General features: G+C 42.2%; 1 protein-coding gene across 1 annotated transcript in view; it reads right to left on the reverse strand.

The window, feature by feature from the left end:
• si (sucrase-isomaltase) overlaps window positions 1–22,507 on the reverse strand; it is a 51,839-nt gene extending 29,332 nt beyond the window's left edge. Inside the window, exons 1-18 of the mRNA XM_037463803.2 lie at window positions 22,383–22,507; window positions 21,075–21,198; window positions 19,832–19,917; window positions 19,445–19,565; window positions 18,336–18,445; window positions 17,887–18,038; window positions 15,509–15,680; window positions 15,202–15,301; window positions 14,932–15,044; window positions 14,681–14,806; window positions 12,556–12,687; window positions 12,237–12,356; window positions 9,580–9,693; window positions 9,056–9,140; window positions 8,314–8,431; window positions 5,236–5,407; window positions 2,771–2,887; window positions 1,060–1,214 (exon numbers count right to left, since the gene is read on the reverse strand). Coding sequence (XP_037319700.2) covers window positions 1,060–1,214; window positions 2,771–2,887; window positions 5,236–5,407; window positions 8,314–8,431; window positions 9,056–9,140; window positions 9,580–9,693; window positions 12,237–12,356; window positions 12,556–12,687; window positions 14,681–14,806; window positions 14,932–15,044; window positions 15,202–15,301; window positions 15,509–15,680; window positions 17,887–18,038; window positions 18,336–18,445; window positions 19,445–19,565; window positions 19,832–19,917; window positions 21,075–21,198 — 2,117 coding nt within the window. The 5' untranslated portion in view covers window positions 22,383–22,507. The remainder of the gene's footprint in view (window positions 1–1,059; window positions 1,215–2,770; window positions 2,888–5,235; window positions 5,408–8,313; window positions 8,432–9,055; window positions 9,141–9,579; window positions 9,694–12,236; window positions 12,357–12,555; window positions 12,688–14,680; window positions 14,807–14,931; window positions 15,045–15,201; window positions 15,302–15,508; window positions 15,681–17,886; window positions 18,039–18,335; window positions 18,446–19,444; window positions 19,566–19,831; window positions 19,918–21,074; window positions 21,199–22,382) is intronic.
• Between the last annotated feature and the right edge of the window lie 337 nt (window positions 22,508–22,844).

Genomic DNA, 22,844 nt, shown 5'->3' on the forward strand with positions numbered 1-22,844 from the left:
GCCACGGCCCTGCATTGTTGTGGGTTTCAGTAGCTAGCCATGGCCCTGCATTGTGGTGGGTTTCAGTAGCTAGCCATGGCCCTGCATTGTTGTGCGTTTCAGTAGCTAGCCATGGCCCTGCATTGTTGTGCGTTTCAGTAGCTAGCCATGGCCCTGTATTGTAGTGAGTTTCCGGCTGCTGCTCTGTGGTTGCTAATTATTATTCAGTTCCTGATGTGAATGAATTATTGGCATTGAAAGCCTCTGTGTTCACAAGTGATGTTTTGCAGCCGGCTGTTTGCCATCTGGCACGTTGCTGAATATCTGCGGTTTCAGCTGACGTGTTTTTGTGTTCGTCTGTTTTGAAGACGCTTTGACCAAAAATGAAGTGCATATAGCAGTTAAGTAAATGTCTTGTGGTGTAGGCAAAGTACTTGTTTTGTGCTGATGTCCAAAATAATCATTTGAGGAATACTTCACTGTGGGCGGAATTAGTTTTGGGCATATTTTCTCCGAGCAGTTTGAAGGTGTTTTCCCCCACGCATGCTAAATGGATGATCATTAGAGAATATTTCATCAGACTTAGTTTTTATGGTCATTCATTCCATAGTGGCATATAAAGCCAAACTCCTGCTGATGTTAATTGGGTTCATTTTGAAGAGTGGGCCTTGCTTCCAAAACTTAATTTCCTGCCGGACCTAACTCCACCACCCCAACCTCCTCCTATGTGATATTGTTGATTTAACTTTGATGGTCACAAACGGGTTATTAACTCCTGCAGGAGACTCTTTGGCACTACACTAAATCCAATTAAAAAATTATAAAGCCGTAAATCAAAGGAGCCTTTTCCACCAAACTGTTTCAACATTTGAGTAAATGTTCAATCCCTTGAGTGTCCCTGTCTGATATAAGAAATCATGAACATTTGTCGCTAAAGTATTTTATACATATGGTGCATAACATTGGACCATCGGACATTGGACAACAAGACAAATACAGACAGTTCAGGGAATATAAGATATTCAGTTTACAATTCAAATGTATTAAATCAAGTGTATTGACATATTTTGAATGACTTACTCGTGCATGACAGGACGTACAACTGTGTCCCCTGTAGTGTGGGCTTTGTAGAAGAGTGTGTAGAGGTAAGGCAGAAGTGTGTAACGTATCCTCAAGTAATGTATGGAGCTCTTCAGCAGTGTGGAGTCGGGACCAAACGCTGCTGGGTCCTGGGGCTGGAGACACACAGATGGATTAAAGGGATGGGGTTGAGGAACGACAGAGAGGAAGGGCAAATGGGAAATAAAGATTTGTCTTCTATCCACGGGGGGCAGAAAAGGGAAAGAGATGGGGACATGAAAAAGAGAGTTTGTTTGAACGAGAAAAGGAATAAGTTGGAGGGGAGATAAGGGGAATGGAGCGATGCTTTTTGGAGGGAAAGTAAACCAGGGTGTGATGGGAAATTTAGAGTATGACTATGTAAGAAATGTAAAAAAGATTAATTGTATTTTAGCAAGTGAACATTAACTGTAATGATACAGATTAAAATAGAAATACACCTCACAAAAGACTCTTTTAAAAGCAGTCTGAAAAGCCTAAAAGAGATGAAGATAAATACGGGAAAAAGTGTTTGAGAATGAAACAAAAGTATGATTTAATTCCGATGGTGAGTGAGAGGGTGATTAGCTGCTAACAGGCCGTGCTCCCCTCATCTGGCTAATCACTTATGCCCTCAGCTCGTTCGGAGAGTGTGATGAGGATTGTGTGTGTGTGTGTTTGCACTGGCCTGCATGGCCATGTGTTGAGAGACATGATTAGGGCAAAGGAAAGGTCACACATTAGCTGTCTTGTTTAGTGGAAACCGTACTTCAGATGCATCACCATCATGTCCCTGTCCCCAAGCATATAACCCCCCCCCCCCCCCCCCCTCCCTCCTCCAAGAAACTACTGTCCCCCCTCCCCCCTGCCCACCCTCCCCTCCATTACTGTAATGCTGTTCTATTTCAGCAGCACTCACCAGCATGGAAATGTCACATTAAGGGTGTTGTGAGAGCGTTCACTTTCACGCTATTCAATGCTGCTTTGTTCAGCGAGTCATTTGTCCATGTGCTCACTATGGATCATCAATATAAACACTGACATTTGAATTCATGGTGTGCCTCCTGAAGAGAAAAGGTGTATATCACCAGCATTTTAAATTTGATGATCATTATTAGAATGACTATTACTACTGCAGTTTAGTTGTCAGAGTTGTACTGGAAAGAAAATTTGAAAAAATGAAGACAATCAAGAATAGCTGAGGATTTTGATCAGAAATGTCACTGTGAGTACTTGTATTATAAGCCCCAATTGTCAACCCTATACATCGTCTCTAAATTAATATTAAGATATTTGGTTAAAAAAATAATTGTGCTATTATCAGTTGTGTTGTGCGTGTGAATGGATAGTGATTACACTAACCAGATGGCCACTGGTTACATCATTTAGCATTAACTTTTTCTGCGTCATGTGATGTGTGCCTACCAGAATTTGTTTTAATTCTTCAGATGTTCGAATATATAATACTAGTTTTACTGCAAAAATCTTTTCAACACAGCCGTACCAGGGCTGATATGATGACAATCACCATGGACACTGACAAACGTTTCTATTTTTAACCACTTGGCCTTTTATTGCACCTATATGCAATGCTATGAAATAAAGCGGTGCACCCTGCAGCACTCTGGACGAGTGATAAAACTGACAAATCGAATCGAATCGAGTCGCAAGACAAAAATGCCTTTTCGGGTACCTTGTAGCCCTGAGCGTTGTGGTTCCGGCTGAAGGGATAGAAAGCTCCCACCTGCATCCAGCGACGACACAACTCCTCAGTGGTGTCGTCAAAGAACCCACAGATGTCAGCTCCGATCTGAAGCACAGGAGAGGACGGCAGCTTGACATTCAGCCACGGGCCTACACCGCCGTTCTTTTAAATCGTAAAAAAAACGGTACGCTCAGCGCGTTGGAAGATTTCTTTTGCGTTGTCAAACTCAAAGAGAAGAGGATGATGTGGATTCCAGTTGAAGAATGTGTGTTGGAGAATTATTGAAGAAAGAAAAACAAAACATTTGAGTCCAACAACTCTCCCTGCAGTTGTGAAAAAGGGGCTCTTGTTTGCAGAGGTGTGGACTCGAGTCATGTGACTTGGACTCGAGTCAGACTCGAGTCATGAATTTGATGACTTGAGACTCGACTCGACAAAACGTACAAAGACTTGCAACTCGACTTGGACTTGAACACCGATGACTCGTGACTTGACTTGGACTCGAGCCTTTTGACTCGAGAAGACTTGCTACTTCCCATGAAAACTGGGGGATACCATTTTCACACCACCGCGCCGCTCTGTTTATCTGCATCTGTCAAAAAAATGTGCGCCACCTGTATGCAGAGAGCGCTGCCTGAACAACATCCAATCACTGCAGTCCATTTGACCGTATCAACGAGACAGCTCGTTCATGGTTACAAAAATCGGGATTTTTGAACCCGGATTCAGACTCCGATGGAAATCCTCGCCAACATTATGTCAACGTCCGTTTTAAAGTAGTGTAATGAGCTGAGTTAAAGTTATTAGTTAATCAGTTATGCAGATGTTGCATGTGTTCACGTTATGCTCTGTTACCAGCTGTAGTTACGCGAGACAACCCGAGTTTTGGGGGGCCGTGAATGCGGAAGTGTTCGTTCGGCGTGGTGACGGCCAACAGTGACCGAAGTTGAGTTGTTTTATATAAATAAATGCAGCGGAGTTGCAAGCCAGTCATCGCCTCCTTATTTACGCTGCAGCATTGGGGTGAGCGTTACAGTACTATAACACAGTCACAGTCGATCCACCATTACCCTTCCCTTCGTAGTCTAGGTCTGTGAGGCAGCGCACCATCACCCAGGGTTCCCCGTCCCCACTATAATAAAATGACTCGAAATGACTCGAAACTAAAATGGCACGACTTGTGACTCGACTTGAGACTTGTTAGCTGTGACTTGTGACTCGACTTGGGACTTGCTTCGTCTTTGACTCGACTTGACTCGGGACTCGAGGGCAATGACTTGAGACTTGCTTGTGACTTGCCTAACAGTGACTTGATCCCACCTCTGCTTGTTTGTTGGCTGAACACATCTTTTCCCTTTAAAATGTCTGCTCAATTCAGTCAAGATTTATTGGCCCACAGTAGATGTGGGCAGTTATCCGTATTTGCATTAATTGCACAATGGAGTCCAAGAAAGATACTTCAGTCAAAGGGCAGTCTGCAGAGACTGCTTGCTTTCTCTTGTTTACTACTGGCCACATTTTAGAGCTCAACTGTAAGCAATCGATCCAAACCCCATTTCTCTGGCTCGCTCTTTCTGTGCCTGTGTGTGTGTGTGTGTGTGTGTGTGTAGGTGGAAGAAACTAAAATCCGCTTCTTGATCTGCATCTTGTGGTTGACCTCTCTAAGCCCACCAGCCGTGCACAGCTGGGTCTGTGCGCGTGCGTGCATGTGTGTGTGTGCACTCTTTGCCGTTTTCTTACCTGTGTTTTCCCTTCAAGGAAGAACACAAGCAAACCCGTGGTGGTGCTCCCCCAAAGGGAACCGGTGTTCCTCCAGACATTTTAATAGATTTCATTCCAGAGCCTCTTTTTATTGCCTGCCCTCCGGCCTTTATAGTTACGCCTGAACATAGATCTCTATTAGCGGCTGAATCCTCAAAAGAAGGCAAAAAGAAGGAAAGTTCCTTGTTCCAGAACTTCGTGTTAACTAAACTTAAACACGTAGCGAGACGTACAAATGGCTCAAGATGAATTGATTTGTTACGAGGTCTTTTTGTATGACACAAGCGCTCTACATGCTGCTTCGTGTTTCTGTGTTTCATTATTACAATCGAAGGCAGCTAGAGCCTCAAGTGAAATGTGCCCGCGTTAATGGATATTTGCTAAAAATGAACTGACTAGGAGCTCTGGGTCGCCTTGAGTTTTCCTTCCACCCACATCAAATCAATCAAAACATGCATTTTTCCTCTACGAGTGTGCAGCGACAATGTGAGTGATAAGGCTTGAAATGGGGTCCGCATTAAACTGTTATGATGCCATGTTTAAATCCGTGGGAAAAGCTGAAGCGACATTACTCCTTGCAGTCCTGTTAATCCCCGTCACGGCGTCCAGGTAGAAACAGTTCCTCCTGTCAGACCCACTTACCTTGAGCATAACATGAACAGCGTTTTGCCTCGCAGAGGTTAACTACTCACATAGGGAATCCCAAAGAGCCCAAACTCCAGCATGCCGGGGATGGCCCATTTTATGTCGTTCCAGTTGGCACCATTGTCCCCTAGCCAGTGACCCGAATATTTCCCCACCCCTGGAAAGGAGGATCGGGTCAACATCAGGGTACGGTTTCCTCTAAACACGCTCTGCAGAGCTCTGCGGGGGGGGGGGGGGGGGGGGGGGGTTTGGAGGAAGAAAGGACAGAGAAAGAGAGAGGTGGTTAGGATAAGAAAGACACGGGTGAAGTGGCAGAAGGTGACTCCAGCGGCACAAGGGAGGAATCAATCTCGAGGACACATGCTGACGAGTACAATGGGAGACACTTTTTGGTCACAAAGCCAGGGCCAGTTGTACTTTTTCCTCCCCGTGGTATATTCTTATTCGGTTTGCATTGGGATTTCGAAGCCACGTCGATTCCTCTGACAACACGGAACACTGATGATGTTTATGAAATCTGTCTCCTGCCAATAATATTCATTTGTGGACAGAGGAAGAAAAAGGAGGAAGTGTTGAAGGGGACAAAGTAAAGACGAGCTAGCTTCAGTTCCAACAATTACAATGTGTGTGTGTGTGTGTGTGTCTTCGTGGACCCGTGTTTGCTGGGCCTTTCACATTACTCAAAATCCGTGCCTCATTCTCTGCAAAGCTCTTCCGCCCGTTAGCCAGAAATCAATCTTGACTCTCCATTAGGAGGGACGTCCCAATTCTTCAAATATACCTGAAGGAGCGAGGAGTCCGTAGCCCTGCTGCATCGCCTGTAAGCGCGTGAACGCCGACCGGCGTATTCTTTTTCTTTGAAAGAGGCATGACACACAGCAGGAGTATTCCAACCATGGAAGGACACTATGATTGTGTTCTTTTGGCATTCACAACACACATTTGTATACATGATCAATTGTTCTGCCCCTCGTTTTGTGAAGGTTGTGTTCTGCAATCTCGTCACATTATGCCAACATGTGAGTCGAACTATTGGTAAATGTATAAGCTGTCGTGAAATGTGTTACGCTCATCTGCCCCTTTAAATGACTGCTCCGAGGCATTTCATTCGGGAATCATCTGTTCCTCGGCAACTGCGTTCACATCTCAGTGGGTATGAGAAAGACATGAAGAGAGGAGATGAGGAATGGAACGGGAGATGTTGAATTCATTCGGCGGCCGCAGTGACTGCTGTTTGCAATACCCGGGGAACTCTTAAACGGTCCTATATTTTACTAAAATAGCGGCTACAGGAAGCCTCAACATCGTACTTAATGTTAATGTGACTTTGCAAAGCCTTTCTCTGGATATATGCCCAAGTTAAGGCCTGGCACTTGGTCCAATATTTTGACGACCTTCTTAAAGGGCCGCCGTGCAACAGCATTTTCATTAGTTTATAATCCTATTAAGATTAGAATTAGCCTTTTGTATGTAAATAGGGAGTGGTTCCTCTTCAGAATGTTTGCCATGAGGCTTAACTTTGTTTTTGCTGTCTGTTTGGTTCGCCCAGAACGGTCAAACCAAACATCCTCTAACGAGAGCCTTTTGAGTTGTTGTGCTACCTGAAGGCCACAGTGGAGAGTGTTGAGCAGTAGTACCATCAACCGCAACTACTGTTGCTCCTAAAGTATTGTTATCGCGGTATTTACAAGTTTTGCACTGTGTGCCTCATTTCCGTGACCACCAAGAAAGAAAAAAAAAAAAGTCAGCAAATACATATGAGATACACATGAAAGTTCATGGCGGAAATTCCCAGGAAGTGTTGTGAAAAAGCTGAAGGAACCCTTGTAGCACCGATGTGGTTAATGTTAAGTTCGTTACTACTTTTTGACACAACATATAGTATATGATGTATTTCTGCAGCAAATGCTGTACATTGCATTTGTCTAGTGTTACGGGGTGTTATTTTCCATCAGTTGAAAAACCCATTAGTGCAGGTGTGTGCAGCTTTCTAATTGATGCAATTTCCCATACCATCATCATTAGTGCGTATTAGGATTCTGGCGACTGAAGCCAACTTTAGCCTTGTGTGAAATGACTGGCTGGGGGCTTGGAGACTAGAGAAATTCCACCAGCTAGATGAATGTGACTGCAGCCTTCATACCTCTGTGACATTTAAGTGGTTTGTTTTTTGTGCAGCGAATGCTCGTGTGGCAGGCTGACCTCCTTGACTGTTCAGTTTTCATAGTCTTTGGATTTTGAATCTGATGCGCTCTTGTGAACCTCATCTGCTACTCTCTATTCAAATTGCTATGTGCTTGTTTTCATGATGCAAACTGAAAGAGATTAGTTGGGTTTTAGGCCCACCTGACTTATCTCATTATCATTTGTATGGCACCCGAGCACGGTTTCAGAGGCATGGTAAACTTTATGCGACGTACTTTGTGTAACCAAATGGGCCTTACGTGCATTTGCCTGACTTAATTTTAGGATATACACCAACTGCACATGATATTATCCATAGACTGAGCTGACCAAACATGTGTACTCGAACCAGCAACTGCAGTCAACTATCAGATGTCCACATTTAGTCTCCTAAATGGATCATAACTAATACTGATTGTGTCCTGCCGCTAAATCCATAAATACAGCATCATCTGCAACATTGATCTCCTTAAAGCTCCATTCAATTCCATACCTAAATAAGTGTTATAATTATATCCTGTAATCACATTGATGCCTCTCTGTAGGCTTGTGTAAGTAATGGGCCCCATTAAACGGTTTCAGCGTCAGACCTATATGAGAAATTCATTCACTCACCTTGGGATCCGGACTCATTAGAACATGTTTCTGCTCTTATCTCATGGGATACAACTTGAAATGGTCTGCAAGAGTCCCTGGCTTTGATTTAACCGAGGGCATAATTCGCTGGGCTGCGCTGAACCCACAGTTTTCTCTCTTGCCCCTTCTTTTTTTTTATTTTTTCCATTTCAGTCCCATTATTGAGTCGCCATTTCTCAATAGCCACTGATTCCACGGCACTTAACATTAAAGATCCCATGTGCCGCACTGTTATTACGTTACGCATATAGAGTTTGTTGGCCCCCTCAGCACGAGCTGGCCAAACTCATTGAGGATGCACTCACTTTTCAGTAGCCAGCACCATAGAATAGCCATACAGACTGTGGACATCATAGTGGTTCCCCCAGGCCTGCTTGGCATCCATACATAGAGTCTTACTGTACATCACCTCATCCAGAATCTCTGTGGGGAGAGAAATGATGGAAGAGGTAAAGATATTGGAGTAAGGTGAGCAGAGGAATGGAATGAAAACAAAATGTAGGATACAGTGAAGGAAGGAGAGAAAATGAGGAAAACAGGCCAGGAAGAAAGAGCGACATTGATGTATGCAGCAATAGGAAGTGTGAACAATGAGGAAATGAGAGACAGCCTGAGCAATGGAGGAAGGGATGACTAAGGAGGAGTGCAATAAAAAGGTGGCATCAAGGGAGCAGGCCTTTTTCATTTATGATCATCGTGTCTGGGACACAGTCGGAATAGAAGACATGGCAGAAGAGTCATTTTCAAAATCCCCCACTGGGGATTTGCTATTTTAGAGGGAGTTTTCCTTTGGACCTAAACTTACTTCATGAGCTATCGTGACAGATTTATGAAGTTGTGCAAAATATTTGGGCTTCAAATGACATTCTTTGTATCTTTAAAGGTATGTGGAGTTATGGCTGGTATGCATAAAAGGGCAACCTTGTAAACAATGCTGCCATGACAACGTTTAGATACCGCTAAGGGAACCCCGATTTTGTTGATATCCAAACTGTTCATATAAATACTATTGTGATGGAGCAGAACACTTAAATAAAGGTGTCTTACTTGGAGTGTAGGGAGGGTAGTTGAGGTTGTTATCAGCGCAGCCCTTATTCGAGCCTTTCTTGAAACTAGCCACCTCATTCATGTCCTGCAAAGGCATCAGAGGAAAGGGTTTCATTTAAATCATTGGCAGTCCTATGTAAGGATTCTTCCACCGACTTCATCACTGCATACTAAAGAGGAGAATGTTTTTCTTCCCGCTCTCGGATAAACAAAGTAGCCTGGGATGTGCTATGGTGTTTTGTAAGATCTTAAATGGTGTGTGTTGGGGTAATCAGAAGTAGTAATGAATGAGGCAAATGCAACAACATAATGTTAATTCCAGCCTGTTTTTTTTTTGCCAGCCTGTGTTGGCCTCCAATGTTCTACCCACAGTAAAGTAATTGCACCCAAAAATAACTAAAAAAGTAAGCTAACTGGCTGTTTGTGTGCATAATTGGATCCAGGATATTGTCAATGTGGTGGGTTGGCAAAAAACTAATCAGTGGAAATGCACCTTCATTTTCAATATTTAGAAATTGACTTACGATCCAGAGGGCATCATGTTTGATCTCGTTGGAGAATCGTACGTACTCGTCCACCCACCAGTCGATGCATTGTTGGCTGGTGTAGTCTGGAAAGACGGTGTCTCCTGGCCACACCTACGAGGGGGGAAACATGAGAAATCAGTTCACAAGCACATTTTAATAGTTTTGGAGCAACACTCCACTGCAGAAGCACAATGCTGTGCTTTTTTGACAGGACTTTTCTTTTTTTTTTTCTCCCCTTTTTTAATTCAAACCAAAAGCATCCGCGACATGTCTTTATGGAAGAGATAAGCGAGCCTTCACACTCTGGTACAGGTGAATGACGGGAAGGAGCACGAGCATGATGGCGTAGTTGCATAGAAATCCCCCCAAGCAAAAGCTAGGCCCGCGGAAACGTCGCAGAAACAGATGTGAAGATGTGGAAGTGACAAAGAAAAAAAAAGATCCGAATCGAGCTGAAGTACAGAAGGGGAAGGAATGATAAGAGAGAGGGAGAGGAAGGTTTAGGAAGAGAACAGAGGAGAGGAGGAATCGATAATGCAATAGAAAATCTCTGGACGTGACTGTGTGTCAGAAGTCGTCCTTAATGGCATGTATTGAGATAAATGATTAATCCACAGAGTGAGGCAGAGATTTCGGAAATGTGTGCGCGTGTATTAGAGAGTGTATTTCTCAGGGTGAACGCCTCCTGTAAAGCGCGGTAGATATTAAATCTCAAGGTTGCTCAGCGCCAGCTATCGTTCTACCTTTACTTCCACTGCCAATGACTTTACAACCCAGTTTGTTGCAAAGACATGAATCATGCTTACGTATGATCTCTCTCACAGACACACACACACACACACACACACACATGCACACAAACACACAGATTTATAGGGAAGTGTTTTTGCCAGGTGGTCAGAACTCCAAGGTCGGAGCTTATTGATAGGCCCTTACGGTTGCAATCTAACCTTTTCCAATTGGTTCTTACAACTAGACGTCTGTGCCATAGCTGCTTTCTTATGCTGACAGCCCAGTTAAGAAGTAAGAGAGTTCATGTGAAATCCAAGCAAACATGAAAATATATGCATCAGACCACTTTGAACAATGCAACTGTTCAAATGTAGTAAAAGTTACCTTTAAAGCGTATTAAAAAAGTACATTTTTCCAAATGTAACCCTGCACTTACAGATATATCCATGCAAACTACCTCCTGTAATACATTTACATCCGCTGCTGGGTTACCTCGTTTTGTCATTCAAAACTCTGAACAAAGACCTTTTTGCAGCGTTGCATCATAGCTGGCGTCATAAAGTGTGTTTTTGTAGTCAAAGTGTAGTGCCGTGCTAATAGAGGTAGACCTTTGTTCTGCACCAACGTTCGTTTACATAAAAATAGGAAGTCGTATTTTACGACGGCGCACTCTTGATGAACCAAAAGATAGAAATGGGTGCAAATGACATTTGCAAATACCAGAAGTACTGCACTATGCAATGCTCCGTTTCTAGCGGAACTCCTGACTCTATTTTCTATGTATGTTTGTCGGTTTTGTCGCGCTCGTAAGCCCATCTAAGTCATCATTCCGGGTTTTTTTTTTTCCCTTTCCCCAGCTGTCTCTCTGCCTGACTCTAATCCCCCCCAAAAAAGGGAAGTACAAGACGGGAGGAGTAAAGACGTCCATGTTGTCTGTCCCTGTTTTGTGTTTACCCAATAATCTGTCTTTTTGCCTCTTGTCTCTCAGTGTGACTGACTTCCTGTGCAGCTCCCTGTCACTCCAGCACTCAGAAACACAGCCAGTCTGTACATTAGTCTCTAAGCTGGTATGTGTGACTGTTACTGCCAATGTTACCGTCTATCATTCCTACCTTTTTAAACCCCCAACACCAGCATTGACTCTTTTCTCCCTGCTGCTTTGTTTATTGTGTGAGTGACATCGTGTTATGATTTTATTTAATCCTTTTTGAGCATATTTCGGTGAGAATAATTACCAGCATATCTCGCCTTTGTCAATGACACATCTACCTCAGAGGTCGTTTTGCAAAAGATCCCCTGCTTTCATAACGAGGACACATACTTCAAATGGTGTAACAAATCCATTGTAATCCTAGACTGTAGATGTGTAGATGTGCACTAACAAGCAACAATAGCTTCTCACTTTAAGAAACTTATGCACATAAAGTGACTTTTGCTGGTAGAACATTTTAAATGCGTGCTCTTTCGGGAGAAAGATCAATAAATAACATACGCGAGGGTTGAACTCCCATTAGGGAATCGTGGATAGCCACGTAGTGCATCTATTATTATGTTGCTCAAATACTCAACGGCATAACAGATCCTTCAAGGCTGTCTTGTGTTAGTCATGGATCCGGCAAGGATCCAAGGATGTTTGTCAAATCCTAAATAATTTGACAAACATTAGAAATGTGCTCAATTCATGCTGATTCTTTAATGGAAATCCTCAGGCTAATATCTGTATATTGCTTATGAGAATTGATGAGGTACGAGCCTTGAGTGGTCAAAGACAGCTTGAGTTTGAACACTTGATTCTTTGAACATACTGTATGAAGAAAGTCTCCTTCAAAATGCGTGCTCCTGCCCTCCCATGCAGTTTGTGCTACTTATAATGAGGACCCATATTAAATCATCAACATACCAAGTACCCAAAGGTAGCTCACCTCTCCTACGAGTGGAGTTTTCCCATCTGATTCAGTGATCCATGCCTTCTTCTCCGTCCCCCGGTCATAGGACTCGTATGTTAAATTCCCTACTCTCTTGCTGATAGCTATGGCGGGATCCTGGGGGCAGAGGAGAATAGGACAGAGCACAAATGCCATTTGTAAATAACTGGTGGAGTGTTGGTGTCAATTTTAAATGAAAAATAAAAGGAGTGCATATACGTCTGTATATATACATGCGTACAAATATAGCATAAGGTTACACTTTGTGTTATTTTGCATGTACAGTTTGCGTCACTCACAACATAGGGGTTCTTACCAGGATGAGGATATATCTCTGACCCTTTGCGTGAAGGTAGTCGGCAAACTGAGGCAGCTCGCTGAATTTGACTTTGTCATACGTGAAATCTTTCTTATCCTCCATGTAGTCAATGTCAGTGTACTGAATGTCCTGTATGTGTAGAAGACAGAATGCTTATTGTATGTGCACTTCATGCGCTTGCAATAGATATTGTTCTAGAGTTCATGAAAAATACCTAAAATGAAGAAAAAAAACATATTTCTTTGGAATATTGCACATATCACTGTATTCTGATCTCAGCATGGAGGGTGAATACAAAACAATTTGAACTGTAAAAAAAAAAAAAAGTATAAAATGATGTTTGCTATCTATACGACCTGCCTTTGCAGTTATTTTTTATGGACCTGACGTGATTGCTAACAATCTAGCTGATGTGCCGCTAAACCTTGAGAGGACAATGGGACTGCACATTATTATTTTATTTTTTTCCAGGGTGTGACTCAAGGCTTTTCTGTCTGTTGACTGCCAAAATCTACTTTTTATCAATAGAGCAGATGGTTTGGAAGGTTCTGCCAGATCCTTCCCTCTAATGGTAATCAGCTCCAGACATATTAGGGGGAATGTGATAATGCCCTTTGTGGTCTATCTAATGGTTATCAAATATGTCCCTAAGTACAGCAGGAGAGGAAGCAGATGCATACTAATGACTTCGGATGTGAAAGAGAGATTGAAGATTGAGATGGGTTTGAAATGTGTTTGCATTTTATCATTAAATGAAAGTTCAAACTGTGTGTGATCGTTGCAGTCTTTGCTGAGTTGTGATACAGTTGAAGGGTTTCACGGGGACTGCTCAAGATTTTTAGTAGGAGTTAACCTTAGTAATTAATGAAAAGAAATTGCATCAAGCATTAGTGCTCTGTGTGAAAGGGAGTTACTATTTGGAAACTCAGACGAAGATAAGCAGTAAAACTCATTCCCAAGAAAATGTCAAACGGAGCTGGTATTTATCAAATGTCTCAGGAGGCACGAGGTGTTGGAGTAGTTCTAACGTTCCGGATCAGGATGAATGAGATAATGAAAGGAACTCGGCCGATTGATCTTTGATCAGCGTTAACAATCAGTGGCGCTCGAAAAAATAGTCGTCCTGGGATTGAACCCTGAGAGCCCAGAAGACTCTTCATTATTTGACAGAAAGCTGGATTACCCCGTCTAAGCTAAAGGCCATCGCTATCACTCTGACTGCCTGTCCAACTCCTGCTTCCACCTTCACGTCACGTCCTCACACATACTGTAGTGATGGGCTGAGCCTCCTGCGCTTGCCTCTGGAACCACACGGTAGTGCATGAGCGGTTCAAATTTAACAAGGGGTGCTTGCTTCAGGTGAAATATCGACACCCCCCCCCACCACCCCAAAAAAAAAAAAAAGCTATGCGGCTAGCAGAAAACAATCCACACTGCGCACATCGGCGTAAACTGACTTCAGACAGTTGAGAAGAAAAGGAGACGCATGCAGCCTACTTTTAACGATCTCAACATTTTGACTTCCGAGGTCATATTCAAAGAGCTTCTAACATTTCATCCTTAATTGGCATTCTTTGCCTTGCAAAGTACGTGACACGCTTTCGTTTCACAGACTGTTGTGTTGTTAATCATTGAATGCTTTTTATGTTTTCTCAGATTGTTGATTAACATCTGAGCCATATTGATTGAGCGTGCATCTAGTCTGTCTCGTCTCTCTTTTGTGACCGTTACTGCTGTCACGAGGAGTTGCAGGCTTAATTTCGTTGAATATTTTTACAATGACAATAAACATTGTTATCGGTATAAATATATATTGCAATGATTTACACCTTTCAAGGAAATATGACGAGGAGGAAAAATGCTGGAGATATTCCACATAAAACCGAGGTATTGAAAGTGAAAGTGCCAAACAAAGTAAATGTATTCACCTGAAATCCATAATATATCATTAGTTAGATGAAATATCAAAAAAGTGTGATTTTACATGTCTATCACAGTAATATGTTCACAAAACCATAGACTCTCGTGGCATCAATAGCTTTGATAGCTATTTCAGATTGATATGAAAACTTGACAAAAAATATATATACATAATATACAGCCAAAGGATAAAGGATCTCACATATGGAAGGGACACGGCACGATTCCTCTCGACTGTAGTCTTGACCTCACTCAGGCTGCCATAGTCCCACCGAGAAAGCTGGAAACCCAGGGACCAGTAGGGAGGAATGACTGGCCTGCCAACCAGCTGGACAACACAGTAAGGACGCATTATTGCATTTAATGTTCCTCGGCAACTCTAAAACAGACCAGCTGAGAGAAATGTGCCTGTTTATTCATATAATTAATAATTCATGATTAAATGTATTTCACCTCAAGAAACTCCTGGACGACTTGTTCCGGCGTATCTCCGAAAAGAATATAGAAGTCAAGGACTCCCCCAATTGTCCTGTAAGTAACCGCTGGAGCGGGCTGCAAAGTCACATCTGGGGGCGAAACAAAGACAGTAAAGATGGAAATGTTGCAAACTAAATCCTAATACTTTCTAAAAGTAGTGAGAACCCATAAGAGGAAAAAAAGGGTTCATCAGGAGGTGTATCTATTTCCCTGTGTGTGTGTTTGTGTGTGTGTGTATATCTTCACCCATAGCATTGCTGTTCATGAGAAAGACCCCAAACGACTTCCCACTTTCATCTTCCAGACAGAGGAAGAAGGGATAGTGTCCATAGAGGTTGTGTGTCCCCTGTGGGGAAGACGGAGGGAGAAGTGGGTGAGGTGATAGAAGGAAGAGGAGTGAGCAGCCAGCCGCCGGGTCGTGGGAGGCTTATTGAATCCTCCCACATGTCCCACACGTATGCACATATGGATGCACATCTGGATTTAAAACCAGTCTCTTTGACTGGCATCCAGGCCATTTTGTAGGTATCTGTTAACCCAATCATGTACTCACGCCGTTAGGGAAAGCGTCCCTGGTGAAGATGGGCCACGTTTTCCAGTTTGTGTTATGGAGATACTGTTGATGCACATGCTCTCCCAAGCCATAAATATTATGGGATGGAAGCCTGGCAGATATCTGCAGGTACTGGTCTGCAAACACCAGTGGAGCCATCGTTGTGTCAAATCTGTTTAAATGAAGAGAGGAAACATAAACAAAACATCGTGTTACTATCGGGGAGGAGACAGGACGGGTGGAGAAGGGATGTGGAGAAGAGTAGAGGGAGCAGAAAATGTGGGCGGCCAAGACGGATGGAAGAAAGTTGGTAATAATAGGGAGTGGGAGCGGAAACAAGACGAGGAGGTGTTGAGGAGTTGTTTTAGAAAGAAAAAAGAAAGGGCATCCCATCCAGCTCTAACAAGCCCTGTGGGTAGCGTTGCTCCGGGCCTTCGAAGCAAGACATTCACTCGTAGCTGAAATACTGTGCTTGCACTATAGCTGTATATTGCATATACAGTCAAATAGATTATTGAAAAGCCATGACAACACAAACATTCACTCATCATTTTGGGTCAATTGGGTTAACCAGGAGAGTTTGTTTCACAAGCTGCTTTTGTTATAAGAAGAGAATATCCAAACTCAAGCTAGAAAGGTAAAAATGGAGTCAAATTATTATGATACACGTGTGTACACACTGATTATCTTCTCTATCTTGAGAAATGAGACCTTGATGAACAGTTATGAATGCCTATGTGGAATTGTTTTGTTGTGGCAGGTGATTTAGGAACCTTGTTATCACTTGTCATGCAGTACTCTCGGCTTTGTGAATTGACTATAAAATTGTTATAGAAACAAATTACAACTAATGTTGCTTTAAACAATGCCAACAGCTGCTGAAAAAAAACATTGGATCAAAGTCATTCAAAAATGGTCGTTTGACAGATTAATGTACTAAATCAGGGGTCTTCAACTAAAATGGGATCTCAATATTGTAAAAATAACGTGTAATACATCTCAATTGTTCAGTTTATGTGTAATTGTTGCAATGATGAAGCTATTTGAAACGTACTCGCCTTCCTTCCCTAGATGCCGGTATTCTACTTCCAGTTAATGGTAGTGAATACTTTACAAACGTCCTGTGGGATAATTGGAATTTCTGGTGTTGGTGTTAATAAGGGTTTTTGCATTCTTGTGACTGGAGGAGACTATTGCATTAACCCTATGGGACAACCATAATGCAAGGAAAAGGATTTCACCTTCTGGAATAAATTCAACATAATCTTAACATGTAGAGAAGCCTTTGATAACCTATTGTCTGAGTAAACTACAAAAACACAGCTCTAATGCTGATTACCATTATTGCCACTATTGCGAAAGGGGAAGTTAGCGCAATTTGAACTAAATAGCTGTTTATCTTAAACGCAATCTTGCCGCCTCTGGCTGAAGGTCATGTGCATTGTTAGGAAAGACAATGCCGGTTAATACATCACTATGTTATATAATATTTCACAAAGAATATAAAATCTGTGTAAGAGCACAGATATTTTGCTAGGACCATATAATTAGAAGACAAGGGTAGAAGGCATGTACTGTTGCTGCTCTGTGTCAAGAACTGGCTGCACAACATTTAACAACCAAAGAGAAGATTTTCTCATTCCCAAATAATAGACTCCTCACATAGATTAAGGAGATTTGTCATGCACCATGAATGTCAATCAGCTCTCATTTAAAACAGAAGAACACAATGATGTGCTAAACATCATTTAGTGTACGGGGTGATGGTGGTGGTTTTGATGGTGGTGTCACGCAGCGGTAATGGATTGTTGTGCCCTCAAAGTGCCATATTGTACATTGCATCAATGATAATAATGGTTCATGCCTTTTAATAGGAAGTGTATTTGTGTGTGTGTGTGTGTGTGTGTTTGCACACAGCTCCGGGGGTTAATGGATTACCTCAGTATCACCATTTGATACAAAGTGACCTGGCTCTACATGAACATAACTATTTATTGCTATGGGTTACTAATCTGTAACATGGCAAGATGTCCCATCATTATGTGGAAAATAATGCGTCACAATAAGATTATGTGGCACACTGCTATGGAGGATGTATGACATCATTGCATTAAATGAAATACAAAGAATCAATGTAAATATATTGACAATTCTCAAATCTGTGGTGAGTGTGGAAAGACTGGCTGTGAAAGTATTTGCATGGATGCACATATTGTTTAGTTGTTGGACACATACGACGTGTATAGTCCTCTGCTTATTGTGTTTCTTTCACTGTCCAGATGGAAAACCTTGTGATGTCGTAATTCTTAGGAACAAACATGTCCCCGTCGAAACAAACACACGATGAAGACAGACACACACGTTAACTGAGCACTCACAATACTTTTTTGTTCTCCTTCCTGCGCACAACGAGACCAAAGGGTTTGTGTGTCATCTCCAGTGTGTTGCCGATGGGGCTGGAGGGGTCAGTGGTGAGGCTGCTGATGTGCTCATGGGGGACTTCAAACCTCTTTTTCTGGGCATCATAGATCTGAGAGGAGAGAGAGAGAGAGAGAGAGAGAGAGAGAGAGAGAAAAAGGGGAGAGACACAACAATGCAGCTTGTGTGAGGACAGCCTCCTATTTCACGGTCATGTTCATACTTTGCTGAGTACATCTCTATTTTTGTCCTCTTGTGTTCTGCACATTATTCAAGTTTAACATGCTTTGATCAGAACTACTGTTGAAAAGAATTTGACTAGATTGGATTTGCCTCACAGTTGTTGCTGTGTGTATGTGTGTGTGTTATATTTTACTTTGGATTAAAAAGGGTGTCTGTCGGTGTGTACCTTAAATCGAAGGCGATTGTTTGACTGCATTTCTGCGTGAAATGACAGCTCGTGTATATCAGCCCCAAATAAGGAAGGAGAAGCCATTCTCTTCAGTTGGGCTGTCATCGCTGCAAGATTAACCACACGAGGGGAACGAGGGGGAAAGGTTAGATTACAGTTAAACTCATTCAGCACTGGAAATTAATCACATATAATTACTACCCAAAATGAATGAATTTACAAAAAATGTTTTTCACGTCATAAAACTATAGTGGTTACATCTGAACATGTAAATTCAATGGAAACAAGACATGAAATTCAATGATTTTGTTTAAGACATACAAAAAGTATTGTGTAATAGAAGCACAACGCGTTGTGATTTGTATTGAGAATGATGTGCTGAAAGTTGCCTAGCAACATAATGGTCACGACAAGACTCCCAGAATGTCAAACTCTTCTTCTTATGCACACATGTGTGACCAATTTTCTCTATTAATATGCAAGAGGTCTCAAAAGTGAGTGGTCTGTTTAATTAACACAAAATGCCCCACTGGCATTCAAGCTCAAGAGGACCATTGTTGGATGGGGCGTGCACCATCAATCATAAAATAACATATTCTAGCATAACGATGAGTGCACTGCAACAATGAGGAAAGTCTGCAATAGACCTGAGTTTTAGCACTCATAAAAATCATCCAGCGAGGTGGGGAAAGAATCTATTAAAGCATTAATATATCCTATGCCTGGTTATACATTTACAATTATGATCAAAGGGTGCAATATGTGTACAGAGTCCACAGTTGTCCCGCAGGTAAATGTGGGTGGTTTTCATAGATGCCTTGAAGGATACCATGGCAGAATGTAACAATATGTGAAGACTGAAAATGTATTTAAATGGTGTTACAAACAAAAGGCAGTGAATTCAAGTAGAAAATATATACTGCGAAGTCAATCATGTTTTCTGATATTCAATACATGTAGGAAACACCATGTGAGGAAGACAGACCAACCCATTGAAAAGAAGTGGAGGATTTGGAATTTAAAAGTACGCTACAATTTTAAATATATTTGTCCAGGGACCACATGAGTGGAAGAGTAGGAGAGGGAAAGAGGAAATGGGAATTTACCGTTAGGGTTCGGGTGCTCCACTGATTCCACTGTGTACCCATGGTTGGTAGAGAAGAAACACCAGGGAGCATTTCTCTCGTCCAGTGGGCTCCAGCAACAGCCACGCTTCTCACATTGCAGCTGTTCAAGTTGGGAGGTTGATGCTGTTATCATTATCGTCATACACACTGCCATCATTCCCATTGCTTCTACCTCTATTCTATTGCATTATCATCATTTTTGTTCTTAGACTATTATGATCAACACCTTATCAACTGTGACAATGGGCCGACTAAGAAATTACTTGTAAAGAAACCAGCCATTACGTTCATAACGATCAACTCCCCCCAGTTGAATTTGTTAAAAAAAAAAACGTTTGCATTCTTGGAATGGGGTGTGACTCATACCATTGAGGCTCCAGCATCTGGGAAACAGTCTACTCTTTCAGCAACAGGGATCGTGGGACACTGAGGAACGAATTCTTCAGTGGTTCCTGCCAAAAGATGAAACGTTTTCTTCAAACAAAGAGAGACAACTAAGACGCTTACTAATGTCAGCTTTACACTTGCTGGCGCAATGAGCCGATGATAGTACTCAAAGATAGACCTTTTTTGCATCAAACATATTTGGCATATCATAGTAGAACAAGCACAGGTGAAATCGATAACACCAGCAATTGTTTGGTTCCAATAAATGTTGTAGTAAGCTATTCCTGCCGGTCAAGCACACAATATCAGGGCGCCCAGAGTAGAATGCTGCCATCATTCATGTTATTAAATACACCCGTTCTTTTCTTAGTATGACAAGCACAACCTTTTTAGTAACATTAGTAGCGTAGAGACGCTTCCTTGAGATGGCATTTAGTTTCATCATCTCAAATGCAACAAACAAACAGGATTTAACCCGTAGCATTTTCAGGTACTAGGCCCGTTTCCGTTGGGACTCCCCCGCCGTTAACTCTGATAGCAATGGGACCTGTCAATCACAAGGTGGCCTGCCCTAAAGCAAACACTGCTGCGAAACTACTGATTGAGACAATAAAATAATTTTCATGTTTACTGAGGTAATAAACCAAGTCACAAGGATCATTGGCTCATAGACTTCTACACAGTCGGTCTTCTTTAAGCAACCAGTAGAGTACCCCCCCCCTCCCCCAATCGAATGCAAGTTCAATGCACATCTCATTGTCCCCACTTTTCAGAACGGGTGGTTGCTGCCTGGCTTTGAAAAAGCTCTACTGAGGGAAATGATAGGATGTGATTTCAGCAAACCAGACATAGGCAGGTGTTGTTTTGATAAGAAGGAAGGGGAAAGTGAAGGCAAGTGGATGGGTCATATAAACTCTAACACTGAAATGGGGGACGACTGTTCTTTTCCCGTTACCTGACCATAACTAGGTGGATATATTTGTGACCATTTCTTTCTCACATTTAAAATATTACAAAATTATCAGCAGGTTTTTGACTATGACAGAAATTAAGTCTATTAATGAGCTTTGGTTTTAGAGCCCCTCGTGCTTCCACAAGAAAAAAATGTTTTTCTAACAATGCTTAAAAGTATTGTCAGAGTTACATGGACCATGCGATAAGGTGCTCTTGTCACAAAACATTTGCAATGCATCCTTATGGATGTATAAGCATGTACACCTACCATCTTCAATGACCCCAGGTTCTCCGGTGACAAACAGGACTATGAGAGTGATGGCTGCCACTGACATCAATGCAAACATGACCATTAGGGCTATTTCCAAACCTGAAAACCGCCTTCTCCCCATCTAATACAAATGCACAAACACAAAGAGAGTGATTACACAGGCCAACATCATTAACACCCAATAATGACACCAAGTTTTCTAAAGGCAAGGTCTCAAAGGTCTCAAACTTCCCTGCTTAATGAGACCCATTGGCATTACACACGCACGCACATAAAAACACGCATGTATTGTATTAACCTTGGACAGCAATAGCTTTGTGAAAAAAAAAACACACAAAGAGGGAGAAAAACAAATTAAGACTTTAAAAAAAGAGAAAAAGGGAGTCAACAACTGCCTGACTGTTTGGACCTAACCTTGCAAAGGCACCCATTGTATCACTCAAGCGATTAAGCTTCACTCCGATGTATTGTGAGACAAAAACAAGGTGAACGCGTGTGGGTATGTGTCTATTTGGGCGAACGAGGCTCATAACCCTCCTGCTCAATGTGCTGTGAAGATCAGGCAAAGGCAAAGGGGGAGACGCAGAGTCAAACGCCTCTCCCCCCTCCCCCCATCTCCCGGCACACCATGCAGAAGCAAATTAGCCTGCAAACATGCAATGAAACACCGAGGCAAACACACACATAAACATGCATATAGTCTAAACCTTTTAGCTTCTCCCTTTAGCTTCCACTAAGTGCCTAAATATAGCTACCCATAACAGCGTATCATCTTACTGCTCCCAACTCACTGACATTCTGATAAGTGTAGAAGCACGCAGCCTTTAGCAACAGCAGGGGCACCTTTTGGCTCGACTGTTTGGGTTCCCATGAGTGCAAGTAATTTAGAGAATTATCTTAAATTTCATTTAAACTTTTGACCTTATCTGATGACTCCTGCGATTACGTTGAAACACATCTTTATGAATGTCAGCCCGAAGAGGAGGTTTGTCATCTGTAACTATGTGCAAAAATGTGCGTGAGTCTATTGACAGTAATGTGGAAACTAGAACGTGATGCAAATATCTGCAAGTAACTGAGCGTCGAAAGTAAATCTATAACAGGAAGGGTTTGAAATGCATTAGGTTATATTTATTCATCATATAAATAGGTCAATGTTGCAGTGAAGACCCACTAGCATCACATCATAATCCTGGTATCATGATTTAAACTATTTGGTATCATCCCCAAATGCTAGCAGTGTAATATACAATACAGATTAGTTTTTAAGCCGAACAGGTAGACAGCCGGCAGCTGCAGTCTTACCTCGGCGCTCTCCGATGTTCAGGGCAAAGTGCTTCTGGGTTCAAGTGAGATAGCCCCTTATAATCCACAGGCTGTGTTGTGGTCATAGGGTCTCACCCCTCCTCTGCTGCATCATGTGTGTGCGTGGGTGTGTGTATGTGTAGGTTTTACATTTAGAGCATGCAAACCCTGCAGCCATAAAATGTCAGATAACCCTCTAATATGAAATAAACTGTAGCTGTAAATCACTGTATCAACTTTTTACAATCAATCGAATCCTGCAATCATGAATGATATTACAGCATGTTCCAGATAGAGTGTGCGTGTGAGCAGAAGGTTGCAATACACCTGCAGATTGTATATTTTTGTCTTATGTAAGCTGTGACTCAGCATTATAAGTCTTTTACACACACACACACACACACACACAACCATGCATACACACAAAAACATCATTCACTAGAATACTATGTATAATTTGAT

The sequence above is a fragment of the Pungitius pungitius genome, chromosome 3, assembly GCF_949316345.1.
Source record: "Pungitius pungitius chromosome 3, fPunPun2.1, whole genome shotgun sequence".
Classification (NCBI taxonomy): domain Eukaryota; kingdom Metazoa; phylum Chordata; class Actinopteri; order Perciformes; family Gasterosteidae; genus Pungitius; species Pungitius pungitius.